Source organism: Biomphalaria glabrata, chromosome 4 (assembly GCF_947242115.1).
Source record: "Biomphalaria glabrata chromosome 4, xgBioGlab47.1, whole genome shotgun sequence".
Classification (NCBI taxonomy): Eukaryota; Metazoa; Mollusca; class Gastropoda; family Planorbidae; genus Biomphalaria; species Biomphalaria glabrata.
The window spans coordinates 44,555,059-44,575,793 of NC_074714.1; the positions used below are offsets into that span (position 1 = coordinate 44,555,059).

Consider the following 20,735-nt stretch of genomic DNA (forward strand, 5'->3'; position numbering starts at 1 on the left):
GCAGTCTTTCGCATTGTCATTAAACGATGTGTCAATCAGCGAAAATTGTATTTCCCCATTAACATTACGCCAGGGACTACAAAAGAAATGTAATTCAGACATAGACTTATCCTATAAAATTACTAATAGATATAGCCTACTTATTTTTGTTTTTTAAATTTAATTTCGGGAAAATGACAAAACCGTATGCATTAATGCTAATATATAAGTCTAAATATACACAATTATTATCGCCCTTCTTAAATATAGCCTCCTTTTTTCTATTAAAGTATCATATAACATAAGATAAGATATACATGTAGTTTGGAAATGGTGTATTTTTACTAATAGATATAGCCTACTTATTTTTTTTTTAAATTTAATTTCGGGAAAATGACAAAACCATATGCATCAATTCTAATATATAAGTCTAAATATACACAATTATTATCGCCCTTCTTAAATATAGCCTCTTTTTTTTTTTCTATTAAAGTATCATATAACATAAGATAAGATATACATGTAGTTTGGAAATGGTGTATTTTGCAAAAAAAAAAAAAAAAAAAAAAAAATTTCATTTCGATAAGGGGGGGGGGGTGAACCCCAAGCCCCCCTCCCCCCTGGCTACGCCCATGGTATTTTGTATATAAAAAAAAAAACGGATTACATATTTAATTTATAAAAATAAAATCGGTTCACGATCAAAATATGAAAAGCTAGTTTACGTTGCACTAAAGCGTCAAAATATCGCGAAATCTGATTTCCAATGGGTCCATCGTGTTTAATATTTTACAATAATAATAATAAGGCTTGTCTTCGAGTCCGAAGATTAGTGAGGAATACAGTATTTCCCGTGGCTGCGCAGCCCCAGCTGTGACCTGCATATTTTGCCACATCCAAGGCAAGCATAACCATTGTCCGCAGGTGGTCGATTTAGATTTTCTCTTCGTCGACTGCGTTTGTCCTAGGCTATATGTTTATCTATTCTAATTTTTGAGATCTAAATGAAACGAACGGTCGGGCGGACAGACAAACCCAACAAACGTCAGAGCGGCTTAATTTTCACCTTTCGTTGGCAGCTAAAACTCACATGTTGAGGAACTTTAAGTGTAGATTTCTTTCTTAACAGCCTTGAAAATATTATAGGCCTATGATTGTAGTTTCTTCAATTTATGAGTGACTTTGTATGTTTGCATGAAGGGTTAACAACTTACATTGCCGACCTCAAAAAGAAGGCTGTCTGGTAACCAGCCTATAGGCCTACCCGGTTCGCGCAAATTCAACACCTTTAAAGCGCTTAGCTGTTGACCAGGTGGACATCAGTTAAAATCCCAATGATGGCTACAAAAGGAACTTCTTCAAAACAACCTTCTTCCACATTATGTTTTAATGTTGTTGTTTTTTTTAGGAAAAAAAAGGGGAGAGGGGGTAGTTCTAGATTTATAACATTAAAAAAAAAAAAATTAATATTTTTTTTTTGCGAAAACATTCTTGGATTACCATTTTTCAGCTAGTTATTTTTTTCAGAAAGGTTTAAATCTTGCCAGTTAAGCTATCATTTGTTAGCTCAGATGTTAATAACATAAGATAATAAGGTTTTTAAAAAAGATGATTAAAATTGAATTACAGCCTTTTTTATGAATCCTGAATGTTGCAACTGAAATCTAGAGATCTAGTGTACGTAAAAAAGATAGAAGACGTTAGATCTAAAATATGAAGAAAGTCAGCATAACATTCCTTAACCTACAAACAAACAAATCTGGCATATTTGCATCTTTTCCTCGAACTTCCGTATTACTAACTTGTAAATTCGATTTTATATTCATGGAAGAAAAATGAATCCTCATCATATCTTAAAAGAGGGATACATGCTTGTACAGGTGAAATATACATTTGTTGATCGACCTTTTTGATGCACCGGTTTTACCACTAACGTTAACATGTTATTTGGAATAATTTGTTCATTTGAATTGCAAAATAGTCCTTTTTTGTTTTTGAGGCTTCGGCCTTTTTTTTTTCAATTTTGTAAACTAAAACTTGTCTTGATTCATTTCAATGATTGTCTTGTTATTATAATTTTTTTAAATTCATGAATTAGACCTAGACCTAAATGTAGATCTAGTCTAAATTGATAATCTAGATTCTAGAGATCTACACTAGAGCTACATATAAACTAGCTAGATCTAGATCTAGACTATTCTACTAGAAATTCTAGACCCAAGCCGTTATTATTTCAAGTTAGTTATTGACTATGACTATGTATGAGAATGAGTAATTGACAAATATTGATAAATCATAATAAATGGTTGTATGTTGACCAAATATGTATAAGTATAGGTGGAACTTATCCCTTGCAAATACAATTGCTAGCATTTCTTTCTCGATCTGTTCGTATCTAGTCTCAGTATCTAGGGATGTTACAATTTTTTTCAGAAAAATTATTTTAAGAATCTTGTTGTCTGATATGTTGTAGATTTGAAAGAGCCTTCTAAATTTATATGAATTATGTATGTATGATTCCTGGTTGAAAGAAAATAAATTTTCTATGTGTGCTTGTCCTTATCATAGCAACCAATGGGCACGATGTGAGGAGATTTGAATGTGTTGAATAAATATGCTTGCCATTTCTTATATATTAATCAACTAGTCCAAAAACATGTTTCAAATGAAAGTTTATTGTTATTAAAATATCTGAACACTAAGCTGCATATTATATACTCATTAGATCTAATTCTACATCTATTTCAAAATGAGTAACTGCAGAAATAAATCAATGTCAGCCATTTTGACATCATTTCAGTCTAAGTTTTTTTTAAACTGCTATAATAATTTAACCTATCAGAAAATTGTTTGATGTCACATGACCAATCTGACCAATCACTATTATCTTGGCATGTAAACAAGAAGGCTAAAATTACAATGGTTAACAATGGCCTCCAGCATTAGATTCAACTTCTAAATATTAAAAAATTAATAGCATCCAAAGTGCACAGTATTATGTGAAAAGTAAAGCACTGAAATTTAGCCAGAAAAATGCTCTACAATACTGGTGAGTGAAGGGCGTGGGAATGTTGAGCTTTTTAAACTATACACAAGGGAAATCGAACCTTTATTTAAGTCTAATAAAACGAAACCTTCTACTCCACGTGGGAAAGCGTAATTTCATTCCCAGAAGCCATTTTTATTGGTCAATCAAAAACTATAACTCTTTTACAGAGAAGTATTCAATTAATATGTTAAAAAAGTGCACCTTTAAGGTATGTAAAAAAAATGTCAGAAAAAAGTCGAAACATTTTTTTGACTTAATAAAAGGGGCTTGTCACAGGATATTGTAACATCCCTACAGTATCAGTCAAAGATCGACTTGCATTTACGTAAGCTACGGGCATGGGTTTACTTTCCTGCATTAAGACAGCGCCAAGACCATTTTGACTAGAATCACACTGTATGGTCAATTCTTTAAGTGGATTGTAGAATGCTAGCACAGGAGCTTAAGTCACCATAGATTGTATGTCACAGAATGCACTGTCATGTTTTTTAGACCATGACCAAGGGATATCTGTATGAAGTAGCTGCCGAATTGGTTTAATGACGTCTGATAGTCTTGGTAGAAATTTAGCAAGATAGTTCACAAATCCACAAAAGCGCATAACTTCCTTGACATTTGTTGGTTTGTTCATTTCTTTAACAGCCTTTACCTTTTCTAAATCAATCTTTAAACCATCACTTGTAATTAGATGTCCCAAAAATGTAATTTCTTTCATTTTAATCTTAGCTTTTTCTTTGTTCAATTTAATTCCCGCAGAACAACATCTCTCAAATAATGCTGTAATATTCTTGTCATGGTCATGGGAAGCTATTTCCCATGTGTCTCCAGAACCATAAACTAAATAATATCAGCTACACCAATCACACCATCAAGACCTTCAAGAGCAGCATTTAGATGTTTCTGAAACAGTTCTTAGCTCACAGATGTTCCAAATGGTAATCTTCTCCACTTGTAATGTCCAAAGGGTGTCTGAAAAGTTTTGAGCAAACTCGATGCTTCATCCAGATGCACATGCCAATAGGCATTTGCGTGGTCCAGTTTTGAAAACACTTTTGCATTTGATAATCTAGGAAGCAAGTCTTCCATTACTGGAAGGGTAAAATGTTCTCCCACCGCTGCCACCATGTTATATAAATCAATTATGCTGAAATAACAACACTGCTGTTTAAGTTACAACTCCATTTTATTGACATGACAAGAAAGTGAAAAAACTAACAGGAGACTTTAATATACACTAATAACATACTTGAGAAAAACATGTGAACACCTGAAGATACTGAACAGTACAACAAGGGAGACTACAAGTAAACAAACACACACACAACATACATAAACATAAATACACATTATATAAACAGTCACTTCAAAAAGGAAGATGATTTTGTCCTATGCCTTAAACTTAGATTCTGCCAAGTCACTGGTTTTCCTGGCTGGCTCAGGCAACCCATTCCATGCACTATTAGCACTAGGGTGGGTATCGTCAAGCATAATTTTCTCAATCAAATTTCCCCCAAGGCTAGTAAGCTAGATCAGACATGCCTATCATCCCGCAAAATCGTCAAAAAAAAAAGCTCACATATTTCACCAAGTCTGCATATCGACAAAACAATTGCAGTTATTTTATTTATTTATTAATAGTGCGAAATGAAAATACTGAGAAAGCAAAATAAAATATATGTATACATCTCTGATTATTGTTTATATTTGTCTTCTTCTGGACACGGTGTGTCCTAGATTTACGAAGAGATCAATATGGTTGAGCTAGATCTAGATTCAATCAAGATGAAACTGCTTTATAATTCTAAGAAAAGCATTGATAAGGAAAGAAATGTTATTTAGATTAGATCTAGAATAAATTCATTGATCATTATTAAGGACCTGGAATGTGATGGATTAGATCTAATTCTAGATATACTAGATCTATTCAAATCCTTTCTTTTCCTGAGAATAGATTTAGATCTAGATTATTCTAGATGATAGATCAAACCAGTTTCTAAGAAAAGGATTTTAAAAAATATGTTATTAAAATGTCGATCAAGCAGATGGAAGCCTCAAGCATATATAATATATCAAATATATAAAATATATTTAAAACATGCTTTAATCTTTAATTTTCACAAGTCAGTTTCTTTTTTTTTTTTCCAGTACAGGAACACCAGCTATAGTCACTTTTTCTATGCTCCTCTACTTCTGATCTAGAAAACTAGATTTGTATATATATAATATTGATTTAATCTGCATTTTAAAATTATAAATATGTCTAATATTCTACAGTACACTGGCAATTTTTTATCAATGTAAAAAGCTATGTTGCTCGAACTTACTTTAGAACACACTAAGTCTCATCATAAAGCTAAAAAAAAAAAACCCTAATAAATAACTTCTGACTCAATGCATGACATATTTTATATAACACACGTATTTCATTATGTGTCTATAGGCACATGTGTAGTACATATAAAAGTCTTCAGACTTAAAAATAGCCCTAAAGAAGCCCTTGATATATTAGCCAAGTGTTGAAGGTAGTTGCTATTTGTCTAGATCAGTCTGAGACACTGATGTATGAGTCTATTGGAGTGTGAATGAGACTGTGCCAGTAAAAGTAATGAAACTCAAACAGTCAAACTAAGAATTGAAAAGTGTATTGGGTCAGAATCTCTTATTATTTTTCCTAATGTTTTAAGCCTCACTAAAAATACATTCAGGCAATCTCATATGTCCTGATCTGTCAAAACATTTGGAAGCATAAAATTTTTTAATGACAGTAGTATGCTTTAACTTTTAGCAATTTAAAGTATGTTTTGGGGGGGGGGGGTAAATGAACCCCTGTGCTACTTTCATAGCTTAACATTTCTTTAACCTATTAGATTTGTTTTATCCTTGCCATTTCTTGAGTTATTCTATTTATGCTAACTTGATGACAAAACTTAATGTGTTTTTTTTTTGTTTAGTTATTATGAACAGCATGTATGACAGTCTCATTTGTCTATAGTTCAGTCTGGTTTTTTACATTTTCTGTGGCAGGTTGCCTTTTTATGCCAGCTATCTTAAAAAAAATGTATAATAGATTTGTGTTACATTTATTTAAATTTACATGCTGAGTCCAAGAACAAAAAGAAATGCAACTTAATACTTGAGAAAATGATTCACTTTAAAGATACACCCAGATACTTGATACTCTGAAGTGCTTATTATGACCTCTAGCATGGCATTATATGCTTTGGTTGAAGGTCAGGATGTGTGGGTGTTAAGTGATATTGGTTGTGTGAGTGCTTTGTACACACTTTATGATTTCAATGAAGTGATGTTCCGTATGTGAGGGAAATATGTGTAATTGGTACTAGGACACAGGGGCTGGATTGGTTTTAAATAATCTTGCAAGGGAGGGTTATTAGGAGAAAGTATTGTGCAACATTTTTTTATGTTAAAGATGACAGTTTTTCATTTGTTTTATTTCCTGTTTTACAGTTTAATATTAAGTTCTAACTACCCAAATAAAGCTCTCCATCCTTCAAAATAAAAGAAATGGAAATATTATAAATTTTATAAATATATTCAACTTTTTAATATCCAAATGTATTTTTTGAATCATTCATTTAGTGTATGGACTGTATATTAAGTATAGTGTTGTGCTCAATATTAAAAAAAAAATGTTTAAGTTTCTTTTGTATAGTGCATCTTTCATGCTACATCACGCTGAGTGCATTCTGGTACAAACTCTTATGTGGACTTTTGTGGGAAGGACCTGGTAGAAGGTTTCTATGCTGCATTTAGGCACTAAGCAAACCAAATGCAGCTCAAGTTGGGATTCAAGCTTGAGCCCTCATTGAAAGGTATCAAGTGATTTATGGCACTCAGCCACACTTCCCACAGTTTAGACAAAATAGAAAGAAATTGTATCCATTCACCATACAGATATGTAAAAATGTATTTGTTTATCCAGATCTATTAATTCGCATTCTATTCTAGATCTATTCTATCCATTCGCAACATTTACCATGCTTCTAAAAAAGGGGTTATATTCATTTTCATATTGTTTGCTATTTAACTGTAATTTATATGATAAAAAAGAACCCTTTTTTTTCACCTTGTGAACTAGTCAAATAATGTTTCTATATAATACTACCAGTACTGGCTTACAAATGCATTGTGTGTAATACAACACAAAGTTTACAACTATGAATTTGAGTAATGACTAGAAAATAAACTATTAATTATGACTTAACCAATCTGCAAACATTGCAATTCGAAGAATAAATTATGGCTGTTGGTGAAATCCATACTTACAACTTTCTCTACTGCTATAAATAAAATGTATGTGACTATGATGACAATCTTTGACTTCTTATGAACTCTTGGAGGTGCTTTTTGGTGCATCCAGTCCTGTATGCATGATTTATTATCATGAATGAATTAATGTTAGCAAGTAAATCATCTGCCAGAAAACAATTAGCTTTAAACCTGCAGCTTTTTACACAGAAAAAAAAAAAAAAATAGATTTCATGGAAGAATTAATATTTTTTGGTTGCAATACAATACTTTTAGTCAAATCTGTAATACATTAAAATTTTAGATTTGTGTATAATGTAGCTGTTGAGTGTGTGTCTCATTATTCCAGTCAAAGGAAGAAGTAAAGAAAACAGATTCATGTAATACTTTTTTAGAAATTATATATTCGTTGCTCTGTTAGAACAGATTTTACACATTTACATGCATCACTGTTCATATTATATAATTAATTCCATGACTCTTAGTGCTGCAAACAACTTCCCTGTTAACTATTAATGTTTGAAATTTTGTAACAAAGTTAAGCCTTCATTTCATTCAATTCACATCTTTTTAGATAAGAGAAAGATAAAAGGCTACAATTTGTTCCTATAAATCTGTTTCAGAGTTAACAAAGAAAAAAATAATTTTAAAATTTTGTATTACTTTAGTTTAAAAAAAAAATTGAATTAAAATATGTATTCAAGGCCAGACACACATATTTTCCATTTATATCCTTTACAGTAAAATATAATTTATACATTTATATAAATAGTTGCATTATATATATGAATTTTGTCAATAAACATAATTTTAAATTCCATCTAATCACTACTTATTATAATTATAGTTAATTTTGAACACAGCTTGCTTGACATTTGCTATAATGCAGTGTAGTTGTTTTGTAAATTGTTAGCCAACACAAAAATTTTGAATGAAAAAAAAAATTGTATATACATGAAATTTAGTAATGTCTAAAAAATGTTCATATTTACTAAAACGTGGTCTTGTTGTGACTGTAAAAGAAAATTATTATTCTGTAATTGGTTATAATCAAGCTAGATTTTTATTTCTAAAGACACGATTGTTATATATGGTGACTTTGGATTTTTCTTTTTCTCTCTGCATTCTCATGATAACATTAGAGGGCTCAGATAAGTATATCTAAGCTTAATAGCACAATGGTTTTCAGATCAGGCAGAGTTCCATACAGTCTTTCTTCTTAGTAGTGTTTGGGGCCTGTATCCTTTTCAGGCTTTTTTATAAAGTATGCAGCTTTAGAAGCCATGGTCAGCATTTGCTGACCACAATGGCATAATTCACTAGTTCCAATTTCCATCTTTCATAAAATGTGTTGTCTAATTCTGTTGATATTTGTGGAAGTTAGGTTTTAGAAAGAACCACTCCAAGAGGTTTTAGGAAGAACCACTCTGAGAGGTTTTAGGAAGAACCACTCTGAGAGGTTTTAGGAAGAACAACTCCAAGAGGTTTTAGGAAGAACCTCTCTGAGAGGTTTTAGGAAGAACCTCTCTGAGAGGTTTTAGGAAGAACCACTTCGAGAGGTTTTAGGAAGAACCACTCCGAGAGGTTTAGGAAGAACCACTCCGAGAGGTTTTAGGAAGGACCACTCTGAGAGGTTTTAGAAAGAACAACTCCAAGAGGTTTTAGAAAGAACCACTTTAAGGTGTCTTTTAAATAAAAGAAATTAGAGATAATTCAAGTTTGTTATTATTGAGAAGTGATAAGCACATTTCCAAAGCACTTTTATACAGTTTGATAGTTCTAGGTCGTCTATATCGATATATGGCACATAAATTGCAGAGGACAAGAGAACAGTGCTGGCAGAAGAAAAGCTGCCCAGTGTGCAGCTCAATATTGTGGACTCAAAATAGGTTTCACCATCCGCACGAGGAGGCACATATATATATATACAAGATAAGATAAGAGGGAATAAAAAAGGAATAGTTTCAGTCTCAGCAAAGAAAGAACAATAACACATGAAAGATATATTCTTTTGTTTGTGTTGACCTTTTGAAAACATTCTTGCAATGTAAACTATAATTAAGTAGAGCTTATCAACAGGCTTTGCAATTCATAATGTTATGAAGTTATTATTCTTCATCTTAAACAGTACAGTCACAGAAGTGTTTCTGCTTTGCTTTGTTTTACTTTTTAGTTCAAATCAGTTTTCTGATCTGTTTCAGAATGCAAACAAAAAATGGAAAGCACGTTGGTTTGTCCTTAGTGAGGATCAGTTGTCATGTCATCATAAAAAGAACAAGTCGCTAATTATCAACTCCCTTCCACTGCAAGGATGCTCAATAGTCTGCCCATGCCCAGAGTACTTAGACTACAATACACAGGTAAGCTTTCCTACAAGTCTGCTGTCATCCATATTATTACAGTGGTTAGAAAACACAATAAAATTTTTTTTTTAAATTTTAGGATCTGCAACTTAAATAAATTATGGCTTTTATATAGAGCTACTTTCATGCTTATAGCATGCTCAGAGCGCTATGGTCCAATCTCTTTTGTGGACCAGTGGAGGGAGGGGGTATCTGGGAGAAGGTTTTCCGTGCTGCCTTTAGGCGCTCAGAAAGTTAAAGAGTTTTTTTTGTTTAATTGTATAGATTTCTATTGGTCATATTTGGAAAGTTGATTTAATATCTACAAATTATGGAATACATTAACAACTAAAGTCAATAGTCATAAAGAAATCTGATGTATAGATTACAAAAGTTTTAAGTATTTAATATTAACATCTGTGAAGCTGTGTATAGGAATACCAGTGTTTTTAACATTTTCTTTTAATTATATTATAATATTGTAATCTTGCTACATGTTTATTCTATGTAAACAGCTGTTTTTTCTGGGAAAGGGAAGGGTAATGGGAGAAATACTGCTGATTACCTTGACCTCATCAATATGTGAACTTACTTCTATTATTCTTTTTTCAGGGTTTACTGAAATTACATGTACCAGATGGGGAGGAGCTGTACTTCCAGGCAGGTGGAGCTGAGGATAGGGACAGGTGGGCGCATGCCTTAGGAGCAGTCATCAGATCTCTCAGCACATCTAAAGAGGTAGTTGTTTGGGTTTTTTGGTTAGAAGTGCATATCAATCTTTATGTTTAAAAAGAATCATTAATTGAGAAGAAAGCTGAAAACATCATCAAAAAGTGATTTTCATTTTCTGTAACATCAACATTTATTTTGATACGACATGGCCTAAACTGTGCCCATGTGTCATAAAATCTAAATCTAATTTTGATCACATTTTTTTTTTCATTTTTTTTTTTTTCAATTCAGATTATACATGATTTTTCACTTTTTGTTCCCTTTTTTACAATTCAGATTATACATGACAAAATGTCTTTTCAAGATTTCCATACATTTGCTAACGTTAGGTAAGTAAACATGTAAACAGATATTTTATATTAAAACTTGTTGAACTAAGAGTTACCACAGGCACTTAAGTTGTACTACTTAATTTTACCTTAAAGTGAATCTTTGTAAGTTGACTAAAGATACAAGTTACAAAACTGAATTTCATGTTAGAACATTATGAACCAATGTAAACTGACTTAATATACGCATTACACAGCAGAGTTTTATGTTAAAATACTTTGTGCTTATATGTAAGTTTGTCAGTGTGTTCTTCTACATTCTACAAAAACATTTATTCACCCACACAGTGAAATAATAGGTGCCATTCAGGACCCAGATGCAGGCATTGAGTCAGCCAATCACCTTAGAGGAGGAGTTGTATATAAAAACTGTTTTACTGGTAGGATTTCACCCCATTCCTTTGTTGTATCTACTAAGCAAGAGCATTTGATGAGATAGTAGCTTCATTCTTTACAGAAAATTTGATTTCCATTAATAAAAAAAATAAATTTTTAAGCCACATATGCCATATGTACATTATTACAAGAAGAGTAAAAGAAAAAAAAAACAATGTCTTTATTCATTTCATTTAGTGTTCTATTTAAGTAGTAACAATAATTAGTTCAATGGGAAGTGAATTCTTTCAATTTGTTTTTTCTTTTTACTAAGGTAAAGCAATAGTGGATTGGCTTTTGAGATGGTCACTTGTGAGAAATAGAGGAAATGGATCTGCCATGGGCCAGGCTTTGCTTAAACTTGGTCACGTTCAGGAAGTAGATCTCAAAGATGGCACCAGTGGAGTCAGCCCAAAGTTTAGTGACAATGACAAGCTTTATAGATTTGTAAGTCACTTTTTAAAAACAAATTCTTGTTTGCTTTTGATTCATATTTTGAAATATAACATACTGTTATTTTTTGTTTGTGAAGAGAGAAAGTTCCCCTTTTAAAATCTTGATGTCAGTGGAAGGTTAAAACTTAATCAATCTTTATTTGATAATGGAATTGTATCATATTGTTTTTTTTTAAGCTTGTTATATTCGTTAGTATGTTGTATATTCCAGACATCCATTAACCTTGGGGCTAAAAGGAACAGTTTTTATGACAGCACAGACAGTGAGTCCAGCTCATCAGAAGATGATGATGATGATAATGACAAAGAAGAACAAAAAATGAAAAAAGGAAAAATTTTGAAAGAAGCTTTTCTTGCTAAAAAGGTAATGGACAACGTAAAAAACAACAACTAAGTGTCCAACGCATAAGTATTTGTGTAAAACTTTTCCAAACCAGTTTCTTTAAACAGTTTATTCTGCAGACTAGCTCCCTTCTGATTTTCTTAAACTGTAATTTAAAAAATGAAGCCAATCTGGAAATTGCCTTCAATAATTAACTCAAAGTCTGTATACTAGTCTAATCTGGAACATTATTTGTCCTATTTACATTACATTATAGGAATATTTTCAACTGTATCATTAAATGTGTTTAAATTAATTTTTTTCATGTACCAGTATTGAAATAATGCTAGTTTTCTTTATTTTAGTTTTCTTTTACTTTAATTCAAAATGTTATCATAAGTTATTGTATGCTGTTTGAGAGTTTCTTTGCACCGCTGTGGTGCCCCAGCACTTCATGTTTTAATTGACTTACTTACTCACTTAATCCTGTGTACTCCCAGGGGAGCATAGGGCCACAACCACACCTCTCCACCGAACTCGGTTCTGAGCAGCTTTCTTCATTTGCTCCCATGTCATTCCAGTGCCCTCAGCTTCACTGATGACTGACCTGTTCCAGGTTTGCTTGGGTCTGCCCACTTTCCTCTTTCCTTGTGGGTTCCAGTCAAGTGCCTGCCTTGCAACATTGGTAGCTGGTTTTCGGGTTTTTGCAGGGTGTGTCCTATCCAGCTCCATTTTCGTTTTGTGATGTCTTGGGCTATGGGTTTTTGTCTAGTTCTCTCCCACAAATCGATAGTAGTTATCTTTTCTGGCCACCTACTTCCTAATATCCGGCATCGGCATCTGTTAACAAAGTCTGGAGTTTTTCCATATTTGTTTTAGTGACTCTCCAAGTTTCTAAACGGTATAGAAGGACAGACTTAACGTTTGTATTATAGATTCGTATCTTGTTGTGTAGAGATAATGCCTTAGAGCGCCAGATTGTTTGAATTTTAATTGAGCTTTTCATTTTCTCTCCAGAGACATATCAGAAAAGGCTGGAGGGTTATGAAAGTTGCAGTCCGTGAATCACCCCCCTCACTGCACTACTATAGGGCAAAGTTTGCAGCAGTATGTATTGATCTCATCTCTTTAGTTACAAGACCTAACGCTTTTATGCAATTAGCTTAATTTTATATTTGTACAATTATAACCCGAATTCTTTTAAAAACCATTTTTTTTACAATGCAAGATGAACCAATTTTTCTTATAATATATTGTGTTTAATGTTGAGCTTAACCTTTTAGAGATACAAGAATCATCTTACTGCACTCGATTGCTTTTCTTTTGATTGAGATTTATTGAAGTTTGTATATCTAGATTATCTTAAATGAATATAAATACATTTTTTGTTGATTTTCACTGTATATATATGCAACATTTACACGCAGCCTTTATTTATTCCAACAGGTGACAGAAGAAAAATTCCCTTCTAAAACTGTCTTACTGGAGACTTGTAAAGTAATGGAGATCATAAAGCCACCATCATCTAAAGGTAATTTCAAGAAATGTTTCTTTCAATTGTTCTCTACCTTGGATATTTTAAAGAAAATATTTTCACTATCTTTAATTCAATACGTTGGGATTCGAGTGATTGAGATAATTCTTTTACCATTTCCCAAGCTTCTATTTTAATTTTGAAACATTTTGAAAATTTCTATTGCTTATAAGGGGGACTGGTGGATGCCCAAGGATAGATAGGTAGGTATGACCCAACCTGTAAAACCTGGATTTTCACCTTGGCTGCTACATTTTAAATTGAATCTATGTATTGACATCGACTTGCCATCCATTTTTAATTGATTAATCATTTTAAATAAAAAACAAAGTCTAATTATCACTTCTTGTTATACTAAGAAATTATCTCATACAATTGACTAGATGTGATTCAATCTAAAGTTATGTCCATCATCTTGAACTATCTAATTTGTACTCTGCCAATACTACAATGCCCCTGTCTGTCTTCTGCTTTTAAATCCATGATAAGCTCTATGTAGGACCCTGTCTTTCAATATTAATATATTATATATCATAAGGTTATCTAATTGCTAAAAATTTTTTAATTTGAGTGTTGTCCCTTTTATTTGTGAATCCAAATTAATAGAGTTCACTACACTTAGTTACACAACCAAATAATGGTTAGGGTCATAGAGAAATCTTCAGACAGGACTAGGACAAAGGGCTCACAGTCTCTGTCTGTTTTCTGAAAGAAATCCTTTTCAGTGGTCATAAGTTTATGCTGCACCTTGGAAATTGACTTTTTCATGTTACTTATTGCCTCAATATTTGTATTACAAAATGTTTTAAATTGTAACTTCTTTGCAAGAAATCTTTTTTTTTTTAACTTAAAAATATTAGTTCAATGCTATTGACTACCATACTCAATATGTCCATCCATTATGTACTCATGTGAATTACAGGCAGCAGTAGTACCAGCAGTGGCCTAATTGATGCCTCTGAACCGAGGTCACCACGCTTCAGACTTGTGATCCGAAGTAAGAAAGGGAAAACCTTGACCTTTCAGATGAAAGATGAGCAAGAGAAAGTTGAATGGCTAAGTGTCTTGAATGACATCTATAGCAGGAGTGCGACTCAGCAGGGAGACACCATTTCCAGTTCTAGTGCAGGGGGCGACACAGCAGCGTGAAACAGACAGTTTTAACTACCACTTGAGTTCTCCTTGGGATCTGTCATTTCTGTTCTTTGCAAGTTGTCACCAGTGATGCCCAACCTACGACCTGCAGGCCACGTCCTGTCCGTGATGTTGCACTATCCAGCCCCTCTAATCTTCTGCCCACTGTGATGGAGATCAGCACATTAGATTAAATAAGTAGTGAACAATGAAGTATTGGATTGCTGCAGTGCATAATTTGAAAAATTATTTGGTCTGTTGCCTCAAAAAGGTTGGTTGTCACTGTTGTACAATTAAAGGAAAGATCCGCTGGTTTGTGAGAGTCACACAATTTAATTCTAGTCAGAAATGTTCATATTTTAATTATTTTTTTATAATGGTTAAATTTTTATTTGAATTGAGGACTTTATGATTCATATAAAGTACAAATATTTATTTTATAAATTTAATATAAAAAAACTATTTGCATCAACAGGGTGTGCAAAAATGTATTTTAATTTTTTTTAAATGTAATTTATACTACTAAACAATTCCTTTTAAAAATTAGTTTCCATTTTATTTTCTGATTGTCACTTAGTTATTTAGTAATATTTTAAGTTGATTATTTATTTAATAATATGCATCACCATGTGATAAACTAGTCACTTGATTGGTTATAAAAAGTAATGATGAATTACTTTTGAGATTGAGAATGAAAAAAAAAAGGTTTCTTTTCCAATAAAAAATATTTATAAGAATAACCTGATTAAGATAAGTGAAATTCCTTTGTGAGATTTAACTTGCTGCTTTAATGCTTTAAGTTCATTTAGTCATTATATAATGTTTCTGACCTCTCTGCAATTGATAATCTTGTATTCAATCATAGCTCCATCACTGTTTTGTTCTTGAAAGTCTCCGTCCCCTGGTAAACAAGTCATCCTCTCATCTCTGACTAAACAAGCCAATTTTGCTTTTTAATTTACATTGATCATATAAATTTGTATTGCCAGAGAAAGTCAGCAAGTCAAAGAACTTCAGGCAAATCAATGATGTTTAAAGATCAGATAAACATTAAATTTAATAGTTCTGGTAATAGATGGCGTTAAGCTATGATCTGACATTTTACTCTTACATAATGCCTGCTTAAATATTGTATGTAGTTTATGTCCCTCCTTTTTTTCCACCTTAAATATTTCTTTTTATTCAAGCAAAACAAAATGCCATAATTAGATTATTTGTCAGATAAGATTTGATCAGGCTATGTCTCTAATACTTAAATACAAACTTTCTTGATATGACTTAAACCTTTTGTAAATTGTTTCTCTATTGTATGTAAATGGCTGATTTTTTTTTTTTTATGTCCACCAGTTCTAATCACACTTATAATCAAGGATAAAGTGCAATGTTTCATAAAACAAACTTTTGTACATGAGACCAGTGTTTATATTTGTGTAAGACTAGTATAGCGCCTGTATTTCACACATTCCATGTGACATTTACCATTACCTTGCATTTTTTTTTAAAGTTTTGTAAGGGTCATTAAACTAGCTCCTAAATCATTTTGTATAGTACATGGATAAAAAGTTGCTATTCCATGTAAACCTGTTAATTATTTTTCTCTGCTATGTTCTTCAAATAGTCTTTTCAATTATTTGTCATATCCGAAATAATATATATTTTTTTACACATCTTGAAAACAGAAATGTTGGAAATGGTTATTACTTTTGTTCTCACTAATCTAATCTGAGCTAAAACAAATATGTGCTATTTGTTTACACTTGGATGTATGTTCTATAAGCAATATGATGCAGTTTGATAGAAAAGAAGAAAAGGCGATATGAAGAAATCTCATGGTGACATAATGGAAGCTCAAGACATGTGTTAACATGAGAAAAAAAGATCAGGGTGCCACATTGAAAAATCACTAAGTTATAAAAATTACTTTGAGGTACAGTAAAAGAGCTTTAAAAATTAGATTCTGCAGTTGTGCACTAAAAGTATAAAGCTCTTTCAACTACTTCTTTACACTGAATGCATCAAAACGCCTGCTATGTATGAATTGACCTTCATGTATGAAAATTTCCTATTGAACAATACATTTCTAAAATAGGATAATTTGATTAAAATTTAAGTTGTAACATTTTTTTTTCTGTCATGTTTTGGAAATTTAATGATTCCAAGTTTCATAGTGAGAATTTTTACATTATAATTTCATTGTTAAAAAAAATCATTATTTAGATGAGTGAGAAATCAGTTTGCTGAGTTATGTACCTTTCCATTGGTCATTTGTCAGATTGTTAAACCTCATCAGCTTATGTAAGTTTCAATTGGACACTAGTTTTCTAAATAGTGCATAAGAATTCAAACTGATTGAAAACAAAATACAAAGCCCAATGTTTTAAATCTTGCATTTTGGTTCAGAGTCCATATTATTGTAGGTGTGAAATGTTATTGAATTTTTTTTCTTTCCAAATGTTATTGTTGTCTAACCAGCAGGGCTTAATGTCCTTCCTCTACTGTATAAAACATGTATTCTCTTGCTTTACTCTAGTTAGAATGTTCTCTTGATTTAGTATGACTCCCTATAGGACAGTTTGAATCTTGGTCAGTGCAATGGTTAACTAGTTAGTTTTGTGCCAGGTTTTTAAAGAGTGCTATTCACACAAAATGTTAACTAGGCTCATTTCTTTATAGAGTTGTGTTTCAGTCTTTAAAGAATAAATCCAACAAAGAATGGTTATGATCATTGTATTAATTTTATCTACATGTTGTATCCTTACTGCAATGTAATTTGCATTTCATGTCAAGCCATGGTCATAGCCTTTCTCTTCTCTTGCACTACCCCTTCAGTGTTATAGGAACATTAGTGAGTACATGTCATTCTTACTTCACCTCTCTGATAATATTTCCACTCGCTTCATATTGCCAAGGTCTAAAAGGCTAAAAAAAATTTAGTTCTTTTTTTCTTTTGAAGAAATGAGTTAAATTAAGGTATTATTTGGAGAAATTGTATCACTTCTTATCTAATCAAACATAATACATTTATTTTCTCTTTTGAGTCCTGATGAGGTACAGAATATGGAAATTAGTAAACCTAATATTTGAACTATTGCTTAAATAATGATTGTGATTTGATGTTGGAAAAATTGTTACCTTTAAGGTTCAGAGAACTAGTGAAGTAGCATTGGCCAGTATTTGAGGTCAGACAAATGCAGAGGTATTGAATGGCCAACACAATGATGAGTTCAGTTGCCTCAACATATTTCCATATGTCATTCTTTGATATACAAACTAAAAATAAATATTTATGGTCTACTTCGACACTACTATATGTGAAGGAAACTGTCCACCCAAAAAGAAAATGGTCTGTTTATTAGGTTGGATTGAATAAATCTTAATATCAATTCTTTTTACAGATCCAAGTAAAATCTTTTCTCCCTGTTTGATTTCCTTGTCTAAATCATTTCATCCTAATTGCTATTCATAGAAAATTTCTGGCCAATGTAATGTGTTGATTAGACTGAATACAATGAAGTTGCTGATGCCTTAAGTATGGGAAATACATTTTGTAAGTAAATTTTATGCACATTGCTTAGGGCCTTATTCATATTTCAGTTCACATCATATTGTATGTATTAGTCTTGTTTAAGTTATTGGTTACTCATAATGGGATATCAATCTAGATAGAAATGTTTTTATAAGCTACTAAGGTAAAGTTTCATCTCACATATATCTGTATATTGTTTACCTAGTGTTATTTCAAATTTAGTCACATAAACCTCTCTGTGTTTAACAATTTTCCACTGTGAGGTACATTGTGTTTGTTTCATCTATTACCTACCTTTACCCCTCTAACCTTACATGAGCACAATGATGCCAGTTTGACTGATGTATGAATTCTGTTGGTTGAATATTGAAGCTGTACAGTAGCTAGTCACACCTTGTTCTTCCCTGCACACTTGTTTGTATTTCACTTTGACATTTACACAACACTTGGCAACGAGCTAAATCCAGACTTAAATCCAGACTGATCGGTACAGAAAGCCTGAACACTTGACTATGACATCGCAACATATGAGCTGGTGATGTGGCAATGAGCTATTCATCTAAACTGTCCATAGGTTGCGATGTCCCAGGCCAGTATTGAGGCCTTCTTTAACGATTGGTCTCGGCTAATTGAAAGCAAATGTATACTTTTTACTGAAATTAAATTTTTGATATATCTTGCCATTTTGGTTTTATGAAGGATACAACTCAACAGGGAATTCTATTTGTCGTATGTCAAGAGTTTTCATGTTATGTTGGAGTGCAGGGGAACACTTTGATATTAAATGTAATGTCTTATGTGATGCTATTTGAAAAATAATTTTGATTTGATTTCTTCCACTGATTTTGAATTTTGCATTGTTTAACATATTTCTTTTTTTTCTTTTAATGGAATTATAAAAAATTATCCTGTATGTAAATTTTAAATTGTAAATCTGTGTAGTGGATTGACAATAACAACACAAGACAGCTGTAATTGTTTGTTTTATTCATTCAGAAGAAATGTACATTAGTAAAGTATCAAGTAGTTTTATGTCTTTATTTTTAAAATGACAATAATTTCAGCACTAGAGATCATTTTTGTTTTGGTCTATTTATTATATAAACATTATATATTTTATTGTAAGTTTCAATGATATAAATGAGTGCTGTGTTTTGCATAATAAATACTTATTTTTGATTGTGTAACCAGAAATATTCTACAACTAGTATTTAGTATAGAAAAGCGTTTTGGTTTGCAGTTTGCCACCAGCTAATCATAAAATCATTTTTTTAGTATCAAAAGTTTATTACAAATTCACATGTATACTTACCATGTATTTGTTTACTGTAAAATGAATGTTTGAGGAGAAAAATTTTAAAATAATTATAATGCTTTAAAAAAAACAACAACAACATAATGTAATAAAGTTGTCAAGACCAGGTCTTACTTGTAGTTTACTTTAGTTAAACTGAGGAAGACTAAGGAGTGTGTAATAATTATTGGTGATCCAGGAATTTATTTTTACCAAAATATGATCACTTTTCATCAGCCTGCAATTATTAACTCATGTTTTGTAAAGTATACACATTCATTTTGTTGTTTTAATGAGACAGTTTGCTATCACATTCAATATTACTTTGTCCATTTCCATGGCTACAGCTCTACTGTTTGGTTTTAACCTATTTCTACTAATATATTGTTTATATATTGTTGTAATGTAAAATGTTTTATTATTTTTTATTTATTTTATTTTTTTCGCAGTTAAGTTTAAGGATTATTTGTATTTAATAAATGTTTGTTTTTTCAAGAGCTTCATGCTTTGGTCAACAATTAATTTGTTTGTATTCTAAAAGAATTAAGTAGCTTGCTTTTTTTTGTTTTGTCATGTAGTCCGAACAGCATTGTCATCTGAATGATGTGTGTGTGTAGTGTGTCACTTGTGTGTTGACGTCATGTGTAGTTTACTTCTAGTTACTTATGTCTTCAGTATAGTTGTGTATGTCGAGGTCACATTTAGTTTACTTCTAGATACTTTTAATGTCTGTGTAGTTGTGTGTCACTTGTGTGTTGAGGTCATGTGTAGTTTCCTCCTAAAGACTTATAATGTCTGCAGTGTACTATTGTGTGTCCAGTGTGTGTCAAGCACGAGGCGCTACATTGAAAACTGTGACATATCTAGGCCTGTCTGGAGTGATGTAGGTGTAGTCATGGTTGATGTCATTATCACCAATGATGTCATGACTTCTTTCTCTGCCTCCATTGTTGTGGCTTTTATCTGGAAGGAGATAGAACAACAAAATGAAATGACCTCAATTAGGTGAACCAATCCTTAATTATTACTTGTTAATCTCAAGTGCCCCTTGAATAAGCTTCACTAATTACACGCTAAACAGTGCACCAGATTTATAAACTTGCAAGTAGAGCTTTTTGTGTTAACTCTTACAGTCCTGTAGAGAACAAACGAGCTTCTTGAAATGTTTGTAAATGTACTACGATCTCTAAAATTTGTTCTCTCGAAGAAATAGAACAAAGTATAAATAATGTTTTCCACTGGATTAAACGCAAGGGTGATATGTAAGTTTTAAATAGGCCTACTTAATTCATACATAACCTGGAAACGTCATGGATGGTGTTTTCGCCCATTAATCAAAGAAACCAGACGAAAAACAGTATTTGTTTTCGAAAAAAAATGTAACTGAAAATTTCT

The 20,735-nt window shown here is 31.9% G+C and overlaps 2 protein-coding genes across 2 annotated transcripts in view; one reads left to right on the forward strand and one right to left on the reverse strand.

Moving 5' to 3' along the window:
• Positions 1–1,726: 1,726 nt before the first annotated feature.
• LOC106068236 (pleckstrin-like) lies at positions 1,727–19,838 on the forward strand. Its single transcript, XM_056026728.1, has 10 exons — positions 1,727–1,859; positions 9,499–9,657; positions 10,252–10,377; positions 10,648–10,700; positions 10,989–11,080; positions 11,350–11,522; positions 11,742–11,894; positions 12,870–12,959; positions 13,299–13,383; positions 14,309–19,838. Exons 1-10 carry the CDS (start codon positions 1,815–1,817, stop codon positions 14,533–14,535), a joined length of 1,203 nt encoding a protein of 400 aa, XP_055882703.1. The 5' UTR covers positions 1,727–1,814; the 3' UTR covers positions 14,536–19,838.
• Positions 19,839–19,988: 150 nt separating this feature from the next.
• Positions 19,989–20,735, reverse strand: part of LOC106068235 (VWFA and cache domain-containing protein 1-like) — a 46,459-nt gene continuing 45,712 nt past the window's right edge. The window contains exon 26 of the mRNA XM_056026727.1: positions 19,989–20,303. Coding sequence (XP_055882702.1) covers positions 20,167–20,303 — 137 coding nt within the window. The 3' untranslated portion in view covers positions 19,989–20,166. The remainder of the gene's footprint in view (positions 20,304–20,735) is intronic.

Coding starts and splice junctions, on each gene's coding strand:
- LOC106068236 (XM_056026728.1), top strand. CDS start 1,815: ATGAATCCTCATCATATCTTAAAAGAGGGATACATGCTTGTACAG. Junction 9,658..10,251: donor ACTTAGACTACAATACACAG/GTAAGCTTTCCT, acceptor TTCTTTTTTCAG/GGTTTACTGAAATTACATGT. Junction 10,701..10,988: donor CATACATTTGCTAACGTTAG/GTAAGTAAACAT, acceptor TCACCCACACAG/TGAAATAATAGGTGCCATTC.